This window comes from Seriola aureovittata, chromosome 9 (genome assembly GCF_021018895.1).
Source record: "Seriola aureovittata isolate HTS-2021-v1 ecotype China chromosome 9, ASM2101889v1, whole genome shotgun sequence".
NCBI classification, from domain to species: domain Eukaryota; kingdom Metazoa; phylum Chordata; class Actinopteri; order Carangiformes; family Carangidae; genus Seriola; species Seriola aureovittata.
This window is the reverse complement of record NC_079372.1, coordinates 593,740-619,964: the sequence shown is the minus strand read 5'-3', so window position 1 is coordinate 619,964 and position 26,225 is coordinate 593,740. Positions and strand designations below refer to the sequence as shown.

Here is a 26,225-nt window from a genome sequence, read left to right as displayed (position 1 = left end):
CTCCCAGGCAAATTGTGAGACGTCAGGCAGTTTCACTTCTCGTGGTGCAGGAAGTTAAAGCTGCAGATACAAACCAACAGCAGAGAAGCAAAGAAGACATTTGTTCTCATGTAGAACAAACGTAAGGAGCCATTTTCAGCTTGGCAGATAAACACCTCATCCTCCAGCCATTCAGGTATGCTACATAATATTCCCGTGAATAACACCTTTGCTTTTAGAATTTATGTTTCTTATTAAAAAAAAAAAAAACCTGCCTCAGTAGTTCTTTGAATTTGTGGCTCCATTCTTGCTCAAATGTTTTATTTAGTAGAGTATCGGTTGTGCCTGCACCACAGGGGACCCAGCAACATGCTTCTAACTGTGATAGCAGTGCTTATGCTCCTCTCTTGCACCTGTGGAGAAAATCCTGCCATACAAGTCACCCTGACCAACAAAGGACTTCAGTATGGTGAGGCAGTCCTAAAGTAGCAGCAAAATATGTTACTGTGATCAGTACCTGAGACATTTTTCATTCACAACAGTTAAAACTTTCTGCATGTGCTGTTCGTCCCAGGAAAGCATGAAGCCACAGACTGGGTTCAGAAGAACTTGGAGGATGTCACTCTCCCCGATATCACGGGTGAAATTGACATCAGCGTTTTGGGCAGCATAGACTACACTCTAACAAGGTAGGGTTACATTTCACATCCCTGTATATTGAGGTATATTGATGAGGTGTATATTGATATATTAAGATGACCTCTTCACCCAGTTTACTCTATAAAAGGAATAGGCTGATTGGATTTTACAAATTTGAACTCCAGGGCGAATAATCCAGTAACTGTCCTGTTAGATACTCTGAAAACCATTAGCGCTGTATGTTTACTGTGTACTTGATTTATTTCATCAGACCTCAGTATTCAGATCTGTGTCAGCCACCTATTAACAACTGTCTTTGCTCTCCCATGTGCTTTAGCATCAGAATAATCAAATGTGACCTTCCTGAGCCGTCTGTTGAGTTCTATCCGGATGACACAGGATTCAAGACATCCGTGTTAGGCCTCAGTGTTGCACTAAGCGGCGAGTGGATGACACACTATGGCATAATGTGAGTTTCTCTGCCCTACATATAAACTCCTTGATCATGAAGCCAGTACCTCCACAGCTCAGCGTTTATAGCAATCTCAAAAAGGTTTTGGATTCAGGCAGAGGACAAATCTTCAGAGCAACTGAGGTGATCATCCTCTTCACACTGACACAAAGTGTTTTAAAAGAGTGACTGCATATAAATTTGATCATTTTAAAAGCTATAGCCTTTTCAACGCACTTCTGTTTGAAATGTTGATAGATAAATGTGCGTCCAGTCTTAGTGAGGAACTGAGATTAAGGTCTTTGTGTTAATCTGGGTTCAGTTAGAAAAGGAAGTGTGTGTGTAAAGGTTTCATGTAAGTGTCTCCAGTTCTATGTTGTTGATCCTGTATTCTTGTGTGGAACTTCATTGGCTTTGCTCTTACAAAGATACAAAATCACCTGTTCACTTATGCTACATCATCCTTACTTTTTAAATTTAATTCATCTTTATTTTGCTCTTTAGGTGACAAAAAGATAACAATCATTTTACTGTCATTTCGCTATCCCCAACCAAATGCGAATGGTGTCAGTAAAGTTAGTCAGCTAATCTCAGTACAGTACTGTTGTTCACAGTCACATGACAAAAGAAAGAAACCCGTGATTTTGGTGACTTCCTGTTCTTTCCACTTGCGTTATCGACCTCTTTCAGAATCTGTGTAAAACTAAATGTTGAAAGTGAAAGCTAAATTTAATGGTTGTATTGTTGGACTTAGACAGAGGACTGCAGTGTGCACTCCACTGAGTTACTTTAACAGGCATGATAACATTAAAGTATAGAGAATTAAGAAATAAATTGACCTATATTTTAATTAGCGTTTCAATTTAACATGTAACTTTTCTAAATCCAGATTTACATGTATTATTTGGTCACAAGAGCCTAGAATTGTTGTCATTTGACGTGTCAGTGATGATAAATGACCATTTGTATGTACTGTAAATAAGGAAATATAAAAACAGGTTCATAATCAGGTGTTATTTACAATTCATATATAAGTTAAAAAGTGTAACTTGGACAAGTCACTGGGCCGACAGTTAGTCGGCTGACTTTATGTGAATGCACAAACACACACATGTGGCAGAGGCTTCGCTGCCATATGCTGAATAAATAATTGATAACAACGTGCACTGATTTGTTTGTTCTGTGTATTTTCAGACATGACCGGGGATCATTCGACATGGCTGTGTTTAGTGTGAGTGTGACCTCTGTGGTGGAGCTGGGGAAGAACGCTGACGGGCATCTGTCTGTCAACAGTGACAGCTGTGATGCTCAGGTTGGAGATGTGGACATGGAATTCCATGGTGGAGCCAGGTACAGTAAAAAAGGAAGAGAGAGAGAGAGAGAGAGAGAGAGAGATACAGAGGGGCAATATTGATGTAAAGATATGAGCCCTCTATTCTTATCTGTCAATAGTTGGATTGTCCAGCAGTTTGTGAACCATTTCAAGGATCGTATCAGGGGTGAAATAGAGAGCAGAGTGAGTGTTTCTCTTTGTCATGTGTATCTGTGGATCAGTGGAGGCTTGGTCTCTCCTGCATGTTCATTAATGCTCAGATGAAACCAAATGTAAAGACTTTCAGTGGTGAACATTTCAGGACATTTGCCCTGTTGTTCCCACCCCAGATTTGCCCTTTCGTGAAGGAAATGATTGTGAACCTGGACTACCACCTACAGGCCATGAATGGTATTGCAGAAGAATACACTTTGATAAAGAACCCAAATACAAAAACAATGCACACGTTGGTACTAGTTACTTTACTTTAAGCCAAAAGTAAAATAACATGCATGAATTTAAATGTATGAAAAGATGATTCAGTCTACAAATGATATCTACTCTATTCAGTTTCCTTTGACGTGGATCAAGCTCTTACTCTCGACCTCTCTCTCACTGACTTCCCTTTCATTGATGTTTCAAGACTGAATCTGGGTTTCAAGGTAAGGATACACACATAGAGGTAGTTTCATATCCATCTGTTATATATTATATATATAGTATATATAATCCAAATATGTATTATCTGTTTGCATATTGTGGAGGCACCCTGATTTTTAGCCATATCAGGCCGTTACCATGAGAGCTTGTACATGTGGTGTTAGCTGTTTTCGATCATTTGCAACTTTATTTTTTTAAGGGAGAGTTCTACAATATCAAAACTCATGCGGATCCTCCATTTGAGGCCCAGCCTTTCACCATGCCTGAGCAGCAAGGCTACATGTTGTCAATGGGCCTGTCTGAATTCACTCTGAACTCTGCCTCATATGGATTCTACTCAGCTGGAGGGTTTCAGGTCCTCATCAACAACAGCATGGTAAGTAGAGCTGAAATGGTGCGTACAGTAAATGGATGGAGAGGACTAAAACGGAAAAGAAAACAAGACAATTTAAGTTTCATTTGAAGTTTTCCTCCCTAAACAATGTCTATGGTTAAGACGTGTTGTTTCATCTTCTCAGATACCTCCGGGTTCTCCTGTGCACCTAAATACCAGCTTAATGGGACCCTTCATTCCTCAAGTGAGTTTATCTGTATCGGGGTTACATTTGGTTCACACTGCACTGATATTAAACTTTAAACACCATCAATTTTAAACATGATCAGGGTCAGGCTTACCTCCTCCATGCCACACAACATTTGAAAGTGTTTCTTTGGGTCTTTACCAAAGTTTAAAAAAAACTCTTGACAGTCCACTCAATTTTCTCTTGGGTTTAGGGTTAGTTTGCAAGAGCTCTGACATCCACAGAGGAAAAGATAGAAAATGAAAATGATTCTTTTTGAATGGACCACAATCCTGCTGTGACATCATGTGATTTACACATTCCATCATCAAGCACATAAAACAGAAGAGGTAATCAGAGGTCTTGAACTGAAAAATGCAGGACACATCCTTACATTTAACTGACATTAAATATAAACTCATTATATTGTATTTATCATTTCAAAATATCAATTTCCTCTATGTAAAAAAGTTGCCAAAGCAAGAAGACTGAACCCTGCTGCTCCATGCAGCCTCCAGCCAGGTTCAGCTCGTTGTTTTCTCAGACCTGCACAAGAAGAAATGCTGTTAGATTGAAACACACAGAACATGATTTTCTGTTCTCTCTTGCATAAAAACATGACAAGTTGGTGGTACCATGTTTTTGTGTTTCTACTCACCAGCAGCCTAAAACAGAATTTATATTTCCAATTCAAAAAGAATTACTGCTTCTAAAAAAATATTTTCCCCCTACATTTATCATAAATACATAAAAATTTCAGTCTCCAAAAATCTACTACACAAGGTTTTTAAAAGAATTAAAAGGTTAGTCAAAATCAACAGCACAAAGCAAAAGTCCCGCAAACAATCAAACGGAATGACCTTCAATGTGAAATGATCACAGCAAATTACAAGACACTTGTGTGTGTCAACACATATAATCAATTATGCCATTTGACAGTGGTGGAAGAAGTATTCATATCCTTTATTTAAGTAAAAGTGCCAATACAGCAATGGCTGCCTCTCCTTACTGGCAGCGCGCTGATCTGAATATACTGCAGGTAACACACTGACTATGCACATGACTACCTCACACAACCCCACGTCAAATGACCCCTACCCTCAAATGTTGTGGATTGGAAGTATAAAGTACTCAAGTAACGTACAGGTACTTCAAAATTGTACTCAAGTACAATCCTTGAGTACATGTACTTACTTTCCACCACTGGCATGGGGACAAAGAATTTGATAAGCTACAGATGTTGGACCTGTTTGAAATTGAGTCAAGAAGAAGTCCAGAGCAGACAGAAACATTGACATCATCTGATTCTCTCACTTATTGCTCTCTAGGTTAAGATCTACATAGATTGTTAACATTAGTGCAGGTTCTTCGTCACACTCTACATCACAATTTCAAGAACCACAAGAACAATTAACCGTCGAAAAAAGAACCTGATGATGAATCCAGAACTTTCTGTATTGTATGTACCTTCTCTCTCTGCTTGAATTTCTGCTTGATAGTTTCCACTTCCTGTTTTAGTTCTCCAATGATGTGCTTCAGAAGTTTATCTTTTTATACTGTGTTCTTCCCTTTTCCTGAACAGCTCAGCAGCAAAATCCTCACATCTTGAGTAACCATTATAATTTTAGAGAAATTAGAAAAATGCAGTACCTCTGGTAAAAAGACTGCAGATTAAATAGAGAACTGCTGCTGCTGCTGCTGCTATGAAGAAAACTGCAACTTCGACTGGTGAAGCCTCATATTTCTTTAGATCTGCCACAATGCTCGGAGTCTGAGGGGATAGCTGAAGATTAATGTCATGATCAACTGACACTAACAAGTATAATTTGTGATTGATGCAAAGTATATGAAGTGACCAACAGTGAAAAGAGGAAGGAAAAAACAGCACTTTTACCTTCTTTTACTGTCAAATCCACAGAAATTGAATCCGTTTTTACTTCATAATTTGCATTTCTACAATGCTATTACATTTTTAGATAACTGCAGACAGTTTGTTTTATTGAAGTCATATGGGTTAGATAAAAGAAATGCTGAAATCTGAGAATATGCTTCTTACTCCTACACTTGGGTGCAGAGGAAACCCTTACAGTGGTTGTGCTGGTCGCCCTAAACAGAAAAAGATGATACAGAAAGAATTTTAGAAATAAATAAAATTAGTCACAAAATACAATTTCAAAGTGTTTATAATAAAAGGTATTCAAACTCTGGAAACCACCTTCTATACAAAAATCTTTATCAACTTTGACATATGTGATATCTTAGGTGTAAATGATGGTAATGGTCTTATTTTAACAAACCTACAGTATCTTAGATCCCTGACCCCACTACTGTCAGACCAATTGAAATACACCCTTTACTTTTCAGGAACAACCAACAGAAGATAAATAGACAGGTGTGCTGCCTTTGACACTGTATGTCACAAAGTTGTCATTGAGTGTCCATGGTGTGGGAGTTCGGCTCAGCTGTTTTCTTCCTCAACAACTGTCAGGATCATCTCTCAGTCAAAACATCTCCTTTCACTGTTGTGAAGAGGACATATGGGAATGATTCTGCAAGGGGTATCTGAGTTCATAGTCACCTTGTGAGTCACTTCCACTTTGTTCTGCCTGCCTTTTTGTGATGGGGAGTGTGTTCCTCTCTTTTTCTTTGATTGCCTCTTAGTTTTCTCTTTAGGGCACACTTCAGAGACCGCAGACTTGACTTGTCCTTCCACAGGTAAGTAGCCACAGGGTAAAAGATGGTTATGATGGAGCCCTCTCTTGCTGCTTTGCCTCTTCCAAGTATGATCTGAGTGGTCCCCCACGGTCAGACAAGTTTCTGTCCAGGACTCTGTCTCCAGGTTGCAACTCATGACCATATGTTTTCTTGTCGTAGTGCACCTTTCCACGAGCAGCCTCCCTGGTTGCTGTCTTACTGGCGATGGAATAGGTCATATAGTCCTCATGCCTTTCATGTTTGTCACTGACACTCAGGTTAAACAAAAGGTCGACGGGGAGCCTTGGTGATCTGCCAAACAGGAGGAAATAGGGGGAATAGCCAGTTGCCTCTGAGCAAGTGGAGTTGTATGCATGAACAACTTCAGGCACAGAGGCTTTCCAGTCTGCCTTTTCTTCCTCTGTCAGGGTTCTCAACATGCTCAGCAGGGTCCAGTTGAACCTCTCTGCTTGACCATTTCCCTCTGGATGATATGGGCGGGTATGGGACCCTCGTACACCACTCAGTTCTTTTAATCTCTGAAGGAGTTGGTTGTCAAACTCTTTTACCATGTCATGGTGGATTTTACATGGAAAGCCAAATTGGAGGATGAAGTCGTTGAAGAGTTTATCTGCACAGTCTTAGCCTCTTTGTTTTTAGTGGGGTAAGCCTGTGTAAATTGGGTGAAGTGGTCCATGAAAACCAGGATGTACTCAAATCCCTATTTACAGGTCTCCAGGTGGAGGAAATCGATGGAGACCATCTCAAATGGTCCTAACCTAAAGCATTGGAGGAGGTATCCTGGAGTAGACTCAGTGCTTGGACACACAGACTCTCCCAGGTAGGTTTCTTTCTCCCCATAGTGACTCGGACCTTGGTGGCACTGATGGTGTGACTGGTGGAGCTGTGTCTAGATGATGGGGGTGCAGGAGGGCTTTTGGTTGGAATTTTTAGCTGGTCTGTTCCTCCTAGCCTTGACTGCTGTGGCTGACAGAGGGTTGGGAGTGCCTGAGTTAGGTTTGCCTGAAGAGAGGAGAGCATACAATTACATTACATTACATCTGTAATATGAGACAAAACCCAGGATCTGTCTGAGCTCTCCTACAGTGGCTGGTCTCCTGATGATTTGAAGATCTGGTTTGTCTGCTGAAGATCAAGAGAAGCTGAGGGATGCAGCAGAACAATGACCCTAAACATCGAAGAAAATCTACTACAGAATGATTTCAGACAAAGAAAATCCACCATCTGGAGTGGTCCAGTCAGAGCCCAGATCTTAACCCAGTAGAGATGCTGTGGACGAGCTAAAGAGAAACATGAAAACCAAACATCTTAAGAATATGTCTGAGCTGGAGCAGCTCTATAAGGAAGAATGATCCAAACTTCCTCCTGAACATCGAGTAGGTCTGATCAGCAGCTACTGGAAGAGCTGGTTTGAGGTTATTGGAACCAAATGAGGTTCAACCACTTTAAACTCCACTTTAAATCCAAGGGTTCACTCACTGTTTCCACTACCACTATAAATATTTAATGGATGTATTCAATAAAGAGACAAAACATTATAATTGTTGGTGTTGTATTAGTTTAGGGACATTTGTGACTTAGTTGAAGATCAGATGACATGTTAAGACAAGTCAGTGCAGAAAACCAGCTCATTCCAAAGGGTTCCCTGACTTTTTCTTGCAACTGTATGTTTGAACTGTTTTCAGTGGTTTAACCCAAAGGATTATTTTACTTCTACTATCTTATTGCCTCAGGCCACAATCAGAGCTGCTGTCGCTGAAGTAGCCATAGTCCAGCACAGTGTCAACAGTAGTTAGAGGAGCAGCATTCATGGGAGCAGTCCTCACCCTGTACAGCATATGGCATCATATCGCTTGTGTACGGTGTGACATCCAGAAACATGATAGGTTTAATGGTAAGGACGTTTTACAGGCTGACTTGTTCCTCCTGTTCCTTAGCATTGTGTGCATCTTGTGTTTTCACTGTTCACAGCCATGAAAAGAGATGAAGAGACAGACACGTGGCATCGCTGATAGATTCGCCCACATGTTAAATTTCATGATAAAACTCGTTTAAAAATGTGCATTTCTGAATGATAGATCTGTCAACATGAGAAGTGAGCTTTTCTTTGAAAAGGTTGGTCACTACACAAACAAGCAAACAAACAAACAAACAAGGATTATCAAATAAAAATTATTATCACCTTCCATATTTGGGTCATGGAAACCAAACAATAGCCCACATATCCCCATTTAAGGGAAAAAAGTATTACAAACTTTGGACATAAAAAAACAGTTAGTTCATTCCAAAGATTTCTGGAAAAGTGTCATCCCAAAATAAATTTGTGACAGTCAGTTTGAGTTTTGCAAAAAATACAACTGGGGTTCATCGTTTCTACAAATCTTCTCAGGTTGTGACTTGTAGGATAAAATCTGTGTAATAATTTAAAGGAAACCTCTTTTATTTTGTAATTAATCTGGAATCTATGCAGCAGCATCCAGCAAATATTGGAAAAACAGATTTAGACTGCATCTTATCTAACAAAACACGATTAGCTGTGTTATTTTTCTTATGAGAAACAGCAAAACAGATTTGTTCAACTGGAGTGTCCGCTACATTCAACAATAAAGAGACATCTAACTCTACAGAGGAAGAATTTTTAAAGAGCAAACCAACTTTAATAGAAACAGCAGGGCGTTGAGAAGAATGTCTATAGAGATGTGTTTGTTTAAACCTCTGTGGCTCATTGAGGGACCATAGAGGCAAATCTCATATACAAAAGACTATTTATAGTCACACTTACCAGGCGTTCAGCCAAGTTCTATTATCCAGATGTATCATTTAGGTTTCAGGGATACATGCATACAGTATCTATTTTAAACATCCTGACACAGAATCCTGTGGAGTCTATTTAATTGAGTATTGTGATGCATTTATTACATTTATCATGCATCAAAGGATCCCATCTTTCCCATCTCCAATTTTCCTGCTCCTCTTCACATGGCAGTGTTGAGGAAGTCAACAGAATATTTAATCATTAAATATTTACCATCAACTTCTCTCTCTCTCTCTCTCTCTCTCTCTCTCTCTCTCTCTCTCTCTCTCTCTCTCTCTTTCTCTGTAGCTTCCCAAGATGTTTCCTGGTCTGCTGATGGATCTGCAGGTTTATGCCACAGAGGTTCCAATGTTTTCCTTCCAGCCTGATGCTGTTAAAGTGCACTTCCAGGTCGCTGTAAAAGCCTTCGCCATCCAGCCAAACGGTACCCAGACCCCACTGTTCAAACTCAATGTTGTGAGTAACTTTCCTTTTCTGGCCTGTCAATATTCCCCAGGATGAACACATGCAAGTGTTTGTTGAAGTACATGTACATCTTGTACAACAGCTGCACAGTGTGGTGTTATAGTTGAGTCTCATGGCACATGTTGACCACAGAAAAAGATTTATGTGCAAGCACATAAATTATATTTTGTAGAGAAAATATTATTACGCGAAAAATAATTTGATACATGATTCACCAGGATTTGTCAATGTAATAGTTAACAATAGAAAATTAATGGACAACTATTTTGATAGGTGATTAATAGTTTAAGTCAAATGCAAACATTCTGTGGTTGAAGCTTCTCATTAGAATTTGCTTCTTTTCTGTTATTTTATCACTGTAAACTGAATATCTTTTGGGTTTAAGCCTCAATTTACACTCAATTGGTGTTTCTGACATTTTGTAGTATAAACACTTAGAAAAATAACAGACAAATTTCTCATGATTACAATAACTGTTGGTCGCAGCTCCAATTCACACCTTTTTGTTCTTCCAGGACTCAAAATTCGTCAGTAAAGTCTGGATTTCTGGTGGAAGAGCGAAAGGTTCAGTTTCTATGGACAAGTGAGCATTAGCATTTTAAAACACACACCTGAGCCTTCACAAACACAAACACAAACACAAAGTAATTATGCTGTGTTCTCTCAAACAGTTTTACACTGATGTTGGCAGGAAGTGAAGTGGGACCCTTTCAGGTACGTGACACATTTCAGATGCTGCATCACATTTTATGTTAATGTGAGACTGTAAAAAATGACATGTTCGTCTCTGCAGACCGATGCTTTGGAAATAACGACGAAGATGGGAATTAATTTTGCCTTGGCAAAAGTGAATCGTGAGTCTTATTTATATTTTTCATTTTTTTGTGTGTTCACCTCTCACTTCATGACTGTTTTCTTCTTCAGTCCAACCGACCAGTATTCTATATAAACTCATCTTTCATCTTATCTCTCTGAGGTCTGAGGATATTTTCTTAATTTCTACATTATTTCTTAAATTCACCTTTTAAAGAGTTGCATATCACATAATGCCCACGTGTTTATCTCACAATTTACAGAACTATCTCAGCCCTTTCTATAATGACGCCCCTTTTATGACCCTGTGTGTTTGCACTGTGCAAAAAGTTAATTTGGCCCCAATGCTGAAAACTGAAGCCCAGTTTTTGAAATTCTTCAAATCACTCGTGAAAACAAACCTTTATTGATGTGGATGAATTGAAATTTGTTTACCAAAGTCTTAGGTTCATAAAAAATAGTGCAATATATGAGTGAAATAGTGAATAAATGGATAATAAATGCCTAAAATGAGAGTCATTTACAATCTTGCAACAATATGAAACGGAAAGCGGAGAGTCTGCAGATGTTCACATTTAAACCATATTTCAATGTTGTATTAGACACATCCGTTGACCTCAGAGAGTTTAGCTTTCCCATCCTTTATCGTCATCATTATCAACTAGAGCAACACAGAAGCAACTTTTCCTTCAGAGTATGATCATAAAGCATTGCACTTCATTAATGCTTATTCATTACTTTACTGTTGCCATATTGGTGGACAGCTACAGTAAATGAAAATGTATTGTATAATATGCACTATGTACTTTGTCCTTATGTTGACTTTCACTTTGCTGTTTCAGAGAAACTGGGCAAAGGTTTTGATTTACCCAGAATGAAACATGCACAGCTGGTCAACTCAGTCCTGAAGATGCAGGAGGTCAGTATCAGTAAAAAAAACTTGCTTTGGAGCAAATTTTAACCAAGAGTAGAAACTGTCTTTGAGCTGATGATTGTCTTTGTTCTTAACAGGGGTTTATAGCCCTCTTTTCAGATGCTGAGGTGTTGCTAACAGAAAGACGCTTCAACCGACAGAGAGATGGGCTTGTGTAACTCAGGTTCACCAAACATGATGGTCTTCAACTCACTTCAGATTATTAAACTTTAAACCAGTCAATGGATGGGATTTTGCTATGCCTGATACCAAATGACAAAAGCACTGATGTGTTAAAGATAAATTTACCTCTTCTGGAAATGGTTAAGAAGCCTTGCTACACAGTAGATAATCAAAATGTCTATATTTAATATTAACACATGCACAACCATCATGTCAAATCAACACTGATAAAGTCTACAGTTCAACAACAATACTTGTGTGTATACAGCTGATCTTTTTTTTTCTTCCTACATGATAAATAAAATTAAAAATATATATATAATGAAATATTTTTCACTGTCTGATTGATGTAAACATGTTAAGACCAAAAATACTCACTATGCAGAATGGCCCATTTCAGAATGACACACTTCGACCTGCTATGGCATTATGACCACTGACAGGTGAAGTAAATTACACTGATTATCTTATTATAATGAATGCTGGGAATGAGATGTCACCAGGATGCACTATGGGAAAAAGGCAAAAAGTGAGTGTGATGCTTTGAGTGATGTTCTGCTGGGAAACCTTGGGTCCTGCCATTGATGTGGATGTTACTTTGACACGTACCAGTTACCTAAACATTGCTGCAGACCAAGTAGACTCCTTCATGGAAACAGTATTCCCTAATGGCAGTGAATGCTCCTGCCACACTAAAACAATGCTTCAGGAATAGTTGGTTTGGGGAACACCAGTTCAAGGTGTTGACTTGGCCTCCAAATTCCCCAGATCTCAATCCAATCGAGCTTCTGTGGGATGTGCTGGACAAACAAGTCTGATCGATGGAGGCCCCACCTTGCAACTTACAGGACTTAAAGGGGACATATTATGCTCCTTTTCAACAAGTTTGAATAAGTCTCAGAGGTCCCCAAAACATGTCTTTGAAGCTTCTTGCTAAAAAATCCACTCCGATCCTATATTTCAGCATGCCTGTAAACCCCTGTTTTTCAGCCCTGTTCAGAACAGGCTGTTTCTGTGTCTGTAGCTTTAAATGCAAATGAGCTGTGCCTGACCACGCCCCTCTTCGGAAGGGGATGTGGCTTGGGCTTCTGGCACCATGCTCTAATGTTTACGGTGACCGTGTCCGGCGACCTGACATCGGAAGCGCTTTGGTTCGACCACACGACTTTTATCCAGAATCTGAGCCAGAGGGAGAGGCTGCTGAAGAAGTTCAAACTCTACAGCTGCAGCAGGACGTTTCTGAATGGTTGGTAACCAATTTTGTGTATTTTGACTTTACATTTTCAGTTTGTTGATGAGTGCTGGCACACAGTTACTAACATGTAGCTAGGTAGCTAATGCTAACTGTTACTGTCTCGTCATTACTGGGAGCTTCTTTTGGTAAATAAGCGCTATTGTGAATTGTGTAATGTAGTTATCTGTCATGCCTCCTTAGATATACTTTTACAGTCTGAAAATGTTTGTTGTATGTGGACTGCTACAGGTGTTCAATGTCAGTACTAGTCAGATATTTTAATAGATGCTGACAAAGTAAATCATTTTTATTTTATTAATTTTTCTCCATGTTTTGAGCAGAGATGCTCATCATGACATCTTCCTTTATGTAGTAAATTTATTTTGTGCATTACAATAAAAGCTGTAAATCAGCATAAACATGTCTGACAGCAACAGTAATCTTTAGTCAAAGACGAGGCTGTGCAGTGTTTTCTGCACTACACTGTTGTCAAGCTCCACATTATATGCAATAAGTGACATGTTATAAATTACCTCTGTTATATGCACTTGATATGTAGCCAAGCTTACTTCTTACCCACCTTAGCTCCACTGTCTGTCAGTGTTTGAATTTCATAAGCTTTATATTTTGGTGAATGTTACCATTTTTCTCTGTTTTGGACAGGTGCACCTGTGGAAACTGTGCAACCATGCCCACAGAAGCTGAGAACATCTGCTGCTAGGAGATACCACAGGTAGCATTCTCACTGGACAAACTAATCACTAATTTGTTTTGATTACATTACATTTATAATAAACCATAGCATTTACCATTTGCAATTCACTGTAGGTTACCAGACGGCTGTGGGAGATTGACGAAGATTTACCATGTATGGTAGACCGTCCTGGGTTGGAGCCGCTCTGCCTCAATGTGTTCTGCCTGCAACATGTACCGCACTCACTTTGGTCCTTTACGGTTGAGAGGAATACACCAGTATGATTTGCTTCTTTGTAAAAACATAGTTTCAATCTAAATAAAAGATGTTAGGCAGTCTTGTTTTACTTCAGTGCACATAATTTTACAATGGTAATAACACACCACAAATAGAGTAACACACACTCAAATAAATTAGTTTAGCTGCTCTTTGATTTGTAAAGTTCTTCTATCAGCAGATAGTGTGCATATAATATATGAATTCAGAGGAGTCATTTCTTTAGTAACAATCAAGCATTTATTTACATCAAATGAGGGACTTATAATCAGTGATAATAAAAAAACTGTAGGATTCACTGGATCCATATAAAAAAATTGTGAGACACAACATAGATATATGTTTGCAAGACTAAATGTCCTGTCCAGTTGTTTTAGTCAGTACAGGTATCTAGCCTATAGGATCTTTGTGAGCTGGTGCTGGTGCTTCCTTGGTCGCAGAATCCGGGTCGTCTTTCCAGCCTGGTCCTATGCATCCATGCAGTTTCCTTACGCCACAGGCCGGTACGTGGGTTTTAGACTGGACCATGATAGAACCGGGACACAGAGCTGGATATGACCTCCTCCTTCTCAGGCCGCTCGAACTGTGCAGTGAGGTCCTCTGGGATGGGGATGGCCAAAGCAGCTTCTGTGTATGGTCCCAGGTCAACAAAGACTTTTTCAGATATGAGGTCCACCACATACCCTGTTTGATAAAACACAAAAGATCCTGTTTCCTTTTTTTTTTTTAATTTTTTTGTTGTTTTTTTACAAAACAATGATTGAAAGTCTGTTTCTAACTACCTCCTGACATTTTCTTTACTGTATTTTGTTGTTGGTGGAACTGTCATAACATTATATGTGCAATACTTAATACAATGTGTACAAAACCTTTTTGGTTGAAAAATAAAATAATATAACACTTATAGAATGTCGGCTCAGTCTTAACTAGTTTTGCTTTATCTTCAGAATGTAGCGATGTACTGGCCCTCGTTGAGAAAGCAGTCCGAATGAAATGGTTGTGTTGTAGCGGGGACATCTCCATCAAAAATAAAATAAAACAAATCCACTGGGTCTTCAGGGGGTAAAAAGACTTCTGTGTTGGTTTGTACAGTCAGCAACCGAGCAACTAGCGTGCATCGCTCGTACCTTCGACATAGCTTTACCAGAGCCGGTGATGCGAGGGAATAAACGATAGCGGCTGCAAGGCGGGCGGAACACACACCTAGCTCGGGGAGTGTCACCCACCTGGGGGAGGTGTTATTTTCCTTCATGAAGACATCAAGGGAAAATCTCCAATTGGCCTGTGTGATAGAGATGGGATTAATGGATCTTTGGAGGGAGCCGGATCTTTGGGATCCGTTCATTTGGCTCATTTTTATATTTATTCACTTTTAAGAAGCCAGCCTGGGGTTAATTCATTTTATCCTGGAAATAATCACAGGGAGGAATGATGGGCTGAGATTTGGATCAGAATAATTTCGAACTAAGATTTCCAACCAATATTTGAGTTTAAATTATTCTGAAATATTGATTATAGCTTCATTTGACATGTGTGGACAAGATTTTAAAGTCTGATATGGATTCATTGTAAATATTCCACTGCCATGTCCCTCTGAGTTGACAGTGAGATCACTATTTACCCTTTGTATAAAGTGTGTGTGTGTAAAACTACTCTGACTTATGTTATTCATGCAACACCTAAACACTTATAAATACACAATAAAAAACAAAACAGGCTGCAATGAAGTTCCATGCAAAAGCTTTTAGTGCAAAATTTCCACACAAGAAAATTTTTAACAATACAGAAAAACTCAAAACAAAAGATTAAAGGTGCTGTAAAAAAAAATACTAAGTTGTTGGTCAGTAACACCATGTCTTGTTTTAGTGCAAATCTTAGAGAAAAACGTTCCACACAAGAATATTTTGATAGAAAACTCAAAAACAATACTTCAAGTATTAAAGAAATAGATAAAACTACAATAAATTAGAGAGAAAAAAATGTGCATACAGCTCTAGTACTACTAATACAAACCGTCTCAAGCGAAAACTGCATCCAAATGCTGCTCCTTTTTCTTTGGCTCATTTTGCAGAACGAGGACGGACGGTCCTCCCCCTCCTTCAGGCTGCTGTTGACTGCACTGCCGACTCCGAGACACTCGCTTTGTTTTTTTTTTTTTTTTAAATGAGGCACTCACGTGAAGGGAGCGTGCACAACTCATGCAATATTTGCATATGAAATAAGCGCTCCTCCCCATGCTCGCAGCATCTGTGTGAACCACAGGTGTGAACTCAGGGAGAGAGAGAAAAAAGAACGGCTCCCAAACAAACGCGACTCGGTTCCCATCGTTCATGTTAATGAGCCGGTCAAAAGATTCGGTTCGTTCGTGAACGTCACATCTCTACTGTGTCAGCACACATTTTCTGAAAGGTGGAGCAAGCAAAAGACGGAGAGGATGGACTTTTCTCATGTTTGGCGGGCTTGTCAGACCGGGGACATATTACTGTTAGAAATCCATGGTACAGTGCATTTTGCATAATATGTCCCTTTAAAGGATCTGCTGCGACCGTCCTGGTGCCAGATACCAGAGCACACCTCCAGAGGTCTTGTGGAGTCCATACCTCAACAATCAGAGCTGTTTTGGCGGCAAAAGGGGGACTTACACAATATTAGGCAGGTGGACATAATGTTATGGGTGGGATCAGTGTACATCCATGAACTATAATTAGGGCTGCATTAATGTGTATGCATTACTTTACTGTTGCACCTGGTGAAGGTGGAGCTAAGTGTACCTACGTTACATACTTCTGGAGAGCTTAATCTATTATAATACATTATATATTAGTTCATAATATTTTGTATTAATGATTTTAAAGTACATTAGCCTGTGTAATGAAACAGAATTAATCAAGTACAAGTACCTGAACATCTTATTGTAAATAAATGTACTTTACCCTCCACCACTGGTTTCCATTACTATTGATTTTTCAAGAAACTGTATTTTAAGTTGTAGAAAAATAAGACAACACCAGTTTTACAGCAGTGTGCATTGTTGTATGCCACTGTACCGTTTTTATACTACCACCAGGGGTCACCACATTTAAAAAAAATATACACAGATAGCACACACTCTACAGAGGCACACAAAATAATGGAGGGGATAGGGTTTTACTTGACTAGAAAGTAATACATGTGGACTTCAATTCAAACGCAAATTAACTTTCATTTAAAACAATCCCTGACTTCCAGGGATACAATTATTTGGGTTTATATTCACTTAATAACCAATTTACTGGTATTGTTAATATAAAATTTCCTGTTTCTGATACATCTCTCGGATACAAACCCATGTACAGTAAATGCCCAATAGAGGTGAATTCTGGAGAGAGTCAAGTTCTAATAATAATATTTGACTAAAAGTAAAAAAAACAGAGGTAAAAATCACTAAAATGAAAAATCTGAGGCTAATTAAAGAAATGCAACAGACCCCTATTACCAAGTGAACTTGCCTTGCAATGCCCATGTTTGTACAACAGTTTGAGAGGAAGTCAGGATGTTACACAAACCAATTAATCACCACCATATTCATGAAACAGTGACATCTCTTTATTTTGAAACATTTCAGTGTGCACTCTTCAGATTCTGTTACATGTTCACATTCTTGGAATGTAACAACCAAAATATAAATATAAGCCTATTTACAGCCACTTCTTAAAATATGCCCCATAGAAAAACATCACACTTCATTCATGAAAGGAGATGCTGTGTGGATACCGACTGGCTGATTGCAGTAGACCAGACCTTAAACAGAATGATCCTGAACTGCACTATGCATGATGGGATGCGAAATTAATTATGAAAGATGCGGTTAAAAAAGAAATTCAGTTGAACTGGAAGCAATTGTGAATAAGACTGAACTGACTGACAGCGTGACAGTGGAGCAAGATACTGAATGTGGAGCATCTTGGAAGACTCGTGATGCTGCTGAGCTTCAGTGAAAAACAGTTCTACCACAAACCTCTTCAAAGGAAACTTTAATTTGTACAACTGTCCTTATTACAATGTCTAGAGCGAAGAAAAGAGGAAGAGTGGTGAGGTAAAGGGTTATGATGTCACCTACAACGCAATAATGTTGCATTTCAGATTCCTCCATGGAATATGCCTTGAAAATGTAGTATCAAAACTGCACTGCCACTTGCAAAACGCCACAAGCTAACAGCTTTAAAAATCAAACAATTATACAGCCTTTGTCAATGTTCACCAATACAAATATACCATAAATATTGTATCTATAGACAGTATGAAAGAAATGGTCAGCACATACAGAGTGGCTTTGTTCATAAATAATAGCATCATAAATATGGTGTCTAAGTGTTTTGGGGCACTAAATTGGTTATTTCTAGCTTTACATTGGCACACTCAAGGATTCTGAACGTAACCCTGTAGTGCTCCCCCTAAAACACTGGTGAGCGTTCACAACACAAACACTGTGGTGAATGCCAACATGTTGCTTCAGCTCTAACCCTTTAATAGAAAAATTATGCTGAATTTAAGTTAACATTTATGTTCATGTATGCACGTTCTTAATCTGTAACACTTAACTACAGCACATCATCAGTGTAAGAGAAAAGACTGAAAAAGACAAGGAAAACTCAAAGTTATCAAGTCATTTTGCCAAAACTAGATCAGAATGACCCGAGGAGACTACAACCTCCGAGGACCAGTGCACAGAGCCGACAGCTTTAGCAGACAGACCTGCATCTACATCAAAGGTACAAAAGGTAAATTAAGCTAAAACTCCCTTTTCCACCTTGGACAGGCACCATTTGTGTTCCAGCACCATGCAAGTCACCCACAAAGTAGTTTTCCTGTCTGGTCACTTAACCTGCACAGATCTGGCTGTCAAGACTCTGAGCTGCGCCAGTCTTTATTATAAATTAACTGTTCAGACAACAAGAGGACAGATGAAGAAGAAGTTGCCTTGTTTGGATTCTTGCACCATGACAGAAAGACTAAAATCCTGGCATTTAAAAAAATCTCTCAAGGTTATAGGTTGCTTAGTATATGACTTAAAAAAAACTGCTGCTTCAGTATCACAAGACAGACAGCTGATGCCATTTGTAACACATAGTCTAAATTATTTGGTACAGCTTGTATGCATTGGTGGGTTTTGGTTTTGAGATATTTTGGTCAGTTCTGCTGTACAAAGAAAGGCTGGCCAGAAAAGGTTAGAGAAAGTGGCTTCATTTCAGCTGTTACCAGTGCTCAACTTGTTTACAAGGATTTAGAAACAATAAAAAGAGAAGATTAGAGAGAGATGAAAATTTGAGGATGAAGGGGAGAAAGGTTAGAAAAGAGGAAATTAAATTGATGAGATGATGTGGAGGCACAGTGTGAATTTTTAAAAAAGAGCTTTAACATCACAAGACTGAGTCCTATGAGCTTCAAGTGCAGTCCAATTCAACCCAGTTTGTTTTTTTTATTTTTGAAACTGTCATCAGCTCAACACTCAGGTCAATGCCCACAGAGACAAGTATCACACGCGTCTGTGCAAACTGCTGAGGAGGGACGAACAGCGGGTTCTTGTGACATTCACACAACAACAAACATACCAGGATGGGGCTGTGGTTATTAGGCTGTGCTGGCAGATGAGAGGTCCCCTTTGAGGGGAAAAGTCTGAGAAGTCCATCGCTTCATGATGATGGAGGAAGCAGTAGAGTAGGCCGGGATCATTTGTCTGCAACAGCCGCTGCCATGGGAACACGCATCGTACCACGAGCGGTCGCTGCCAACTCCTCGATTTCTGTGTTTAATCGTCTGATGACCCATTCCATCGCCTCCCGACCCTGAGACAAACAAAGGTGTTACTACATATAATGTGGCAGTGAAAGGTGTATTGTTGGGCCATACTGTCATGATGAGTTATTGGGAGATTTTCAGCGATTTATAAAAAGAGTTTAAGTCACCTTGCCGGCGTTGACAGAGATGGTCTTGGCCATGAGTCCCTCGAGGTAGCTGCTCAGACTGATACCTTTCACACTGATCAGAGCTTCTTGTGTCAGCACTGTCCTGACAAACACAGAAATAAAAAGGTAAACCTGACACAATGGTAAAGGTGTTGTGGCTTTTGTATGTTTGTATAACCTGACTTCACTTGAATAATATTCAATATGAAACCATTTACTTTTCAGGGTCCTGTGGATGTGGCTTGTATGTCAACTTCTCGTCCACAGATACCAGGTTAGTGAAGGAGATCTGGATGGACAAAATAAAGTTGGCATTAGTCTTTTTACATCATACATAATGTTTACATTCTCTACAGGAATTTCAGTTAATTTAACAGCAACTGCAGGAGAGAACAGATAGGAAAGGGCCTTAAAGCCCCGACACTGATACAATTGCTCTGAAAGACCTCTCTCATGGTGAACATGTAACAACATAGATCATAGTTCCAACTGATAAGCAGCAATTATTCATGTGATAAGTTACATCTGTGTTGAAAGAGCATGTTTTAAATACACCTGTGTTCTAAACATGCCTGAAGATGATGAATATCTTCAGAGTTATCTGCCACAAGTCAAGGGTATGTTTAGGAAACAAATAAAATTAACACACATATTGAACCTCTGCCAAACAGAAGTGCAGTGTAGGTAAATATATATTAGAGCTTCACAATTAATCTAAATATAATCGAAATTGCAATATAGCTAAGTGCAATATCCAAACTGCAGGAGCTGCAATTTTCTTTTTTTTTTTCTTTTAACAACTTTATCATTTTTCCATATCGAAAACATTGACATCATTAGTTAAGCATTTCTTACAAAAGTTGTGAACCCGCCCCCCCCACCCCATCCAGATGGCATCCCCACAAACACATCTACATAAACACTCACGTATCAAACGGGCAAACAGAACTCCTAAAGAAGAAAACAAATATACACAAATACAAAAAACAGAGACACAGACAAAAAAAGACTCAAACTAATCAGTGTTGATCATTATGATCATAACACCAACATTCTGGGCTTCTTGCATAAGAAAAAAGAAGAAAGTCCCAACAGTCAGAATATGGGCATTGAGAAGACAAGGACGGCAGTCAAAGAGAAAGAAAGAAAGAAAGAAAAATTAATTAATTAATAAATAAAGACAAGGAGTCAGGCAAAAGGCAGGCTCTTGATATGAGTTATGAACTGTGACCAGGTTCTGTCATATTTATCCTCCAACCCGTGTACTGTATACCTAATTTTTTCCAGAGCCAATCCCAACATCACCTCTCTAATCCAATGAACATAGGCAGGAGGGTTCTTCCCCTTCCAGTTCCCATAACATACAACCAGACAACCATACGGACATGACCAAAACATGTGTCCCAAAGAAACAGGAGAATATTGACATCTAGGACAGTTTGGTGCAACATTAGGGTATAATTTAGACAGTCTGTCATTAGAATAATGCAACCTGTGGACAACCTTAAACTGAATCAAGCCATGTCTGATACAGAGAGAAGATTTGTGTATACGCTGTATGGTATTTTTCCAGGTGTCTTCCGGTATTACTTCTCCAACTTCTCCTTCCCATGCTGCCTTGATTTTGTCCCACGTATGAGGGCAGCTATCCAGAATTAATGCATATATTTTTGATACTGCTCTTTTATTGAGTGGATTTACATTAAGGACTAAATACAGTAGGTCTTTAAAGAGTGAAGATGGATACCCTGGGAAAAGTTTAAAGGCAAAACTCCGAACCTGAAGAGATCTGAAGTAATGAGACTTTGGTAAATTATGATCTTCACATAGAAATTTAAATGATGCAAAGCCATCATCGGTGAAGAGATCTTGAAAGTAGACCAAGCCACTTCTGTGCCAAACTGCAAATGCCTGATCTATTTGAGATGGTGCAAAAAGATGATTAAACATTATTGGAGAGAAGCTACATATATTTGTCAAATTAAAATGTTTTCTGAACTGACCACAGATCTTAATCGAATTTTGGACCACCAAATTTGAGTTCAGTTCAGGTGCTTTGATATTTAGTGGGAGAGGAGCGGTTAAGATTGAAATCGGAGAAACTGGGAGTGTAGCTCCCAGTTCCATATCAGCCCAGACCGGACTCTCCTTATCTGCAAACATGGTGATCCAATATGTCAGCTTGACAATATTAGCTGCCCAACAGTGAAATAAAAAATTAGGTAAACCCAAACCACCATCAGATTTAACTCTCTCCAGGCTTGCCTTCTTTATACGTGCAGGTTTTTTTATTCCATATGAACGAAGAGATAAAGCGATCCAGCTGAGCAAAATAGGATTTTGGGAGAAAAATGGGAATCATTTGGAATAAATAAAGAAACCTAGGCATTATAGTCATCTTCACTGCATTTATCTGTCCTGCCAGTGAGAATGGAGGTTTCGACCACCTATCCAAATCAGTTTTGGTACGGTCTAAAATAGACCTGTAGTTATACTGAAAAAATAGCCTTAATTGAACCTATTTCTATTCCCAGATAAGTAAATTTGTCATTTCCAATTTTAAAAGGCAACTTTTCATAAGTGATCTGTTTTGCCAGATTATTCAATGGAAATAATAAAGATTTTGACAAATTAACTTTATACCCTGATATGCTACTGAATTTTTGCAGCCAGTGGAGAAGGTAGGGCATGCTCTCAATTGGGTCTGATATTTGCAAAAGCAGATCATCAGCATAAAGCAAAGTTTTATGGTTTGTTTCACCCCTGGATAGGGGTGGGCGATATGACGATATTAGATCGTGAAGGATTACAAATTGAAGACGAACTTTCAAACTGCAGAGATAGTGGGATCGTCTAGGGCACATTCTATAAATTGCAGTTCTATGCTGATGCACTGACGCACCAGACGTATTGACGTCATCAACCTGACCGACCAATCATAGCGAATTATGGGCAGTGACACGCTTTCCTACCCGCCTCCTTGTTTGTGTGTGTAGCGGTAGCACAGGGAGAGCGATGGCTGAAAGCCAAACGGAGTTGGTCGCTAAAAAAAATTCCACCTCCATTATATGGAATTGGTTTGGATTTTCCGCAACTGATCAAGCGCGAGCAAATGTAATTTGCAAAGTTTGCACAGAAACCGTTCGCACGTCGGGTGGTAACACGACGAACCTGTTTAATCACCTGAAGAGGAAGCACCCCAAGCAGCATGCTGAGAGCCAATGTTGTTGTTTACCTTTAACTTTACGTTGTTTGCACATGCAGGCAAAACTGCGACTATTTGAAATAGAATCTGTTAGGAAAGGTTCTTTGGTCTAAATTGTCTGTTTTTCTTTTTCCAATTTAAGATCGTGATAAAATCGAAATCGTGATTTTATTTTTTAAAAATCGTGATATGATATTTTTGCCATATCGCCACCCCTACCCCTGGAAATACTCTTAATCCTGCCAACTGATCTAATAGCAATTGCCAGTGGTTCGATCGCAATGTCAAACAGGAAGGGCGACAGACAGCATCCTTGCCTTGTACCTCTGTAGAGCGAAAAATATTCCAAGATCAGGCCATTGGTCCTGACTGCAGCCATAGGTGTTGAATATAGGACTTTGATCCACCTACAGAAAGTGGGCCCCATTCCAAATTTAGCTACAATTTTTTGATGAAGGTAAAATATGTCAAATCGTTGTGCATTGTTAGCACCATAAGTGTTGTGTTGCTACAGAGACGCCCCAGCCTACAAATCCTGTTCTGCAGACGTAAAGGAACATGTTTGTTTGGTACAAGACCAACAAAAATCACAACATCATTTTTCTCAGTGATGATGAAATGCAAAAACAATTACTCCAGCTGAAATCGCAATATCTGCCAAAATAAACGCACTATGATTTTTTTTCATATGCAGCCCTAAAACTAAATATTATTAAATTATTCAAACATAATACAACCAAAATGTCAAGTCTTCCACAATGTGTCCACAACGTAATCTGACACGAGAGAAAATAATCTATGTTTTACTTTTCTGTCCTAATGAATACTTGATTCACGGCAGCTAAACAGTGAAATATTATTATGTATTACTTCATGTCAGTGTGAAGCAACAAGAGTTCTTGCTGAAAGTGTTCTCTTCAACTGTGATACCATATGTCATCACTACTCACATTTGTAGATTTCAGCTCAAAGGTCTTCTCTTTAGGGTCCACTACCGAATGCTCCTGAACATAAGTGCATGTTCTTGTTACCCCAATGATCTGCAGGAAAAGGGCACAACTCAGGCTTGGGATTAAGAAAAACAATTTAACATGATCAATCAACATAAAACATCCCTTAAACTCAAGTGCTTCTTCCATTATCTAACTTACAGACTTAGCCATGGCAGGCAGCCCCCACTCTGTGCTGAGCAGTCTGGTGCTGTGTAACCGTCCCTCTGTGTCCACAGTTCTGTCCAGAACATCCACACCAAACACACTGGGGTTCATAGGGTTGGGGTATTTCTGCATCGCGGCCTTGGTCACCGTCTCCCATGGGTGGCTGTCAAAACCAAAACTAATATTAGAAAGCAGCATTTTACCACAGAACATTTAACATTCTTACAAGAGACTGTAGATGAAAATCTTGTCTTTGTTTTTTGGATTTTAATTTCTGAAACCATCCAACAAATATGCTTTGGTATGATGTAAAAACATGTTGAAAATCAGATTGAGATATTTCCCATTTCCATCATTGAGGTAGGTAAACTTGGTATGCTGGGTGAATGCGAATGTGCATGTAAATTTGAACATCATTGTAAAGATTACAAGAATACAAAGAAAAACATTTTTCTTAACAATTTTTACCATGCAAACACAAACTTCACACTGCAATGACTATGTTTTAATAGCAGTGAAAAACAAAGAACAGTGACAATAGCATTAGCTGGTTGTTGTAAAATGTTGTTTTGCATCTGGACCTGCATCATAGTAAGTGAAGAGGTAAAGATAATCTTACATGTTTGACAGACTTTAATCATTTGATTCCATTTGTTTAAGTGCAGTAGTTCATGAGAAAAAACGTGGGGATGATAGGTTTAACTGATAACGAATTAAGGAGCTGCACAGCCTCATGGCTGTATCAGCCACAAGGCTGTGCAGCTACAGTATCAGCTGATGATTTGCTTATGCAGCTCGGTAGGAGGAGGAACGCCCCCTCAGCACATCATCATCATGGTTTCGTACAGAAACGTCTGGAAATGAGAATATATGTTCCAATTAACATTAAAATATAATTATTACTGAGAGTGAGGAGGAAAAATAATAACAATAAGGCAAAAAAAAAAAATCGGATCACTCCATTTCTTCAATCGCAGAGTATATGGCTGACAGGCCGACGGACCGTTATGTAACGCTGGACATTATGTCACATTCAGCAGCAGGTTTTGTTTCCGAGATTAAGGCAAATATACATGAGAAGCGCACGAAACACTTCCCTTCTTATCACCTTGTGGTTGAAATGTTGCCATACGTTCTAAAATTCAAAACGATGTACTTGGCTAAGCAACTAGCATCAGATTAGCCAAAGTTAGCTTCAAGGCCAGCAGGAAAAGGCTAACTTAAAAGTAAACTCAGGTAGCTAAAACGGTTTACTTTTAGCTAACCAACCGACAAATTAAGATTTTTGCTAGGAAACTTCAAACGTAATGGCGACTAGAATTTGGATTTATACTAAGGATGATAACTAACATACAAGACAAAGGGTTAGGTAACTTAATCTTATGCTCTTTGTGTATAGTTACCTAACTTATGTGCAGCATTAGCAGCTAAGGAGGTAGCAGCTGGGACCCGAAAAGTGTAAAGAGAACAACAAAAAATTGGTTATACAAGAGGACATCAGTTACTTAAAACCCATACTTATTTAAAACATCAGCGCAGATAGAAAACTACTCACTTGAAAACATGCTCTGACGCCCAGATCTTCATTTTTACAGGCTTTTCTGTCAGGGCTCGGGAGCCGGCGACTGGTGACAGCGTGACCGGAGTGAGCGAGGAGGGAGGGGCCGAAGGAGAAAAGCTTTAATGGCGCCTCAGCACCCAGCCGCCTCCTGGTGGCAGAGACCCCTGCTGCAGCACATCCAGAACAATCCATTTATTTCATAAATCTCAGGCAATGCTGTCATTGTAAAAGCCCAGTCGGTGAAATGTGACTGGAGGTAGATTTGTCTCAATATTGTTTGTGTAAACAGATTGATAATCCTTCTGTAAATAGTCTGTGTATCATCCGATTTATCCGTTTGTTGTGTATTTCCAAACAACAAATAGACCAGCTTGTATTTTAGATACAAGCTGTATAATCAGCTTTAAATAAATGTGAAAAACATTAAGGGGAATTTGGTCATGTTTTGGCCTATATGTTACATTCTGTTCTGTCCTGTTCTACATTCAGGCTTATGATAATATCCCTTAAATATATAAACAATATATTGTTTATTATGATTATTATAACCATGAGATGATAATAATGATTTATAATTGTTATGATTTAAAATAGCTGCTTGTCATGGGAGGCTGTCTTCCCTTCGCAACTGTACAAACTCCCTCAAAC

At 39.1% G+C, this 26,225-nt stretch overlaps 2 protein-coding genes and 1 long non-coding RNA gene across 5 annotated transcripts; 2 read left to right on the top strand and 1 right to left on the bottom strand.

Moving 5' to 3' along the window:
• The first annotated feature begins 28 nt into the window (after nucleotides 1-28).
• bpifcl (BPI fold containing family C, like) lies at nucleotides 29-11,832 on the top strand. Of its 3 annotated transcripts, none has more exons than XM_056386049.1 (16): nucleotides 29-175; nucleotides 311-448; nucleotides 554-668; nucleotides 956-1,087; nucleotides 2,264-2,419; nucleotides 2,522-2,585; nucleotides 2,732-2,792; nucleotides 2,952-3,043; nucleotides 3,241-3,417; nucleotides 3,560-3,619; nucleotides 9,420-9,587; nucleotides 10,112-10,179; nucleotides 10,268-10,310; nucleotides 10,390-10,450; nucleotides 11,252-11,328; nucleotides 11,421-11,832. In XM_056386049.1, exons 2-16 carry the CDS (start codon nucleotides 349-351, stop codon nucleotides 11,499-11,501), a joined length of 1,455 nt encoding a protein of 484 aa, XP_056242024.1. In that variant the 5' UTR covers nucleotides 29-175; nucleotides 311-348; the 3' UTR covers nucleotides 11,502-11,832. The 3 variants fall into 3 exon arrangements, with proteins under 3 accessions (XP_056242024.1, XP_056242023.1, XP_056242022.1); XM_056386048.1 differs by having other exon boundaries at nucleotides 30-175; nucleotides 308-448; XM_056386047.1 differs by having other exon boundaries at nucleotides 31-175; nucleotides 336-448.
• Nucleotides 11,833-12,655: 823 nt separating this feature from the next.
• LOC130175123 (uncharacterized) lies at nucleotides 12,656-14,110 on the top strand. The gene is made up of 3 exons (XR_008828703.1): nucleotides 12,656-12,751; nucleotides 13,403-13,472; nucleotides 13,568-14,110. It is a non-coding gene; the product is annotated as an uncharacterized LOC130175123 (long non-coding RNA).
• Nucleotides 14,111-17,272: 3,162 nt separating this feature from the next.
• LOC130175144 (PRELI domain containing protein 3B-like) lies at nucleotides 17,273-25,799 on the bottom strand. The gene is made up of 6 exons (XM_056385446.1): nucleotides 25,572-25,799; nucleotides 24,011-24,179; nucleotides 23,810-23,899; nucleotides 19,873-19,943; nucleotides 19,655-19,757; nucleotides 17,273-19,534 (listed from the first exon to the last, which is right to left on the bottom strand). Exons 1-6 carry the CDS (start codon nucleotides 25,601-25,603, stop codon nucleotides 19,418-19,420), a joined length of 582 nt encoding a protein of 193 aa, XP_056241421.1. The 5' UTR covers nucleotides 25,604-25,799; the 3' UTR covers nucleotides 17,273-19,417.
• Between the last annotated feature and the right edge of the window lie 426 nt (nucleotides 25,800-26,225).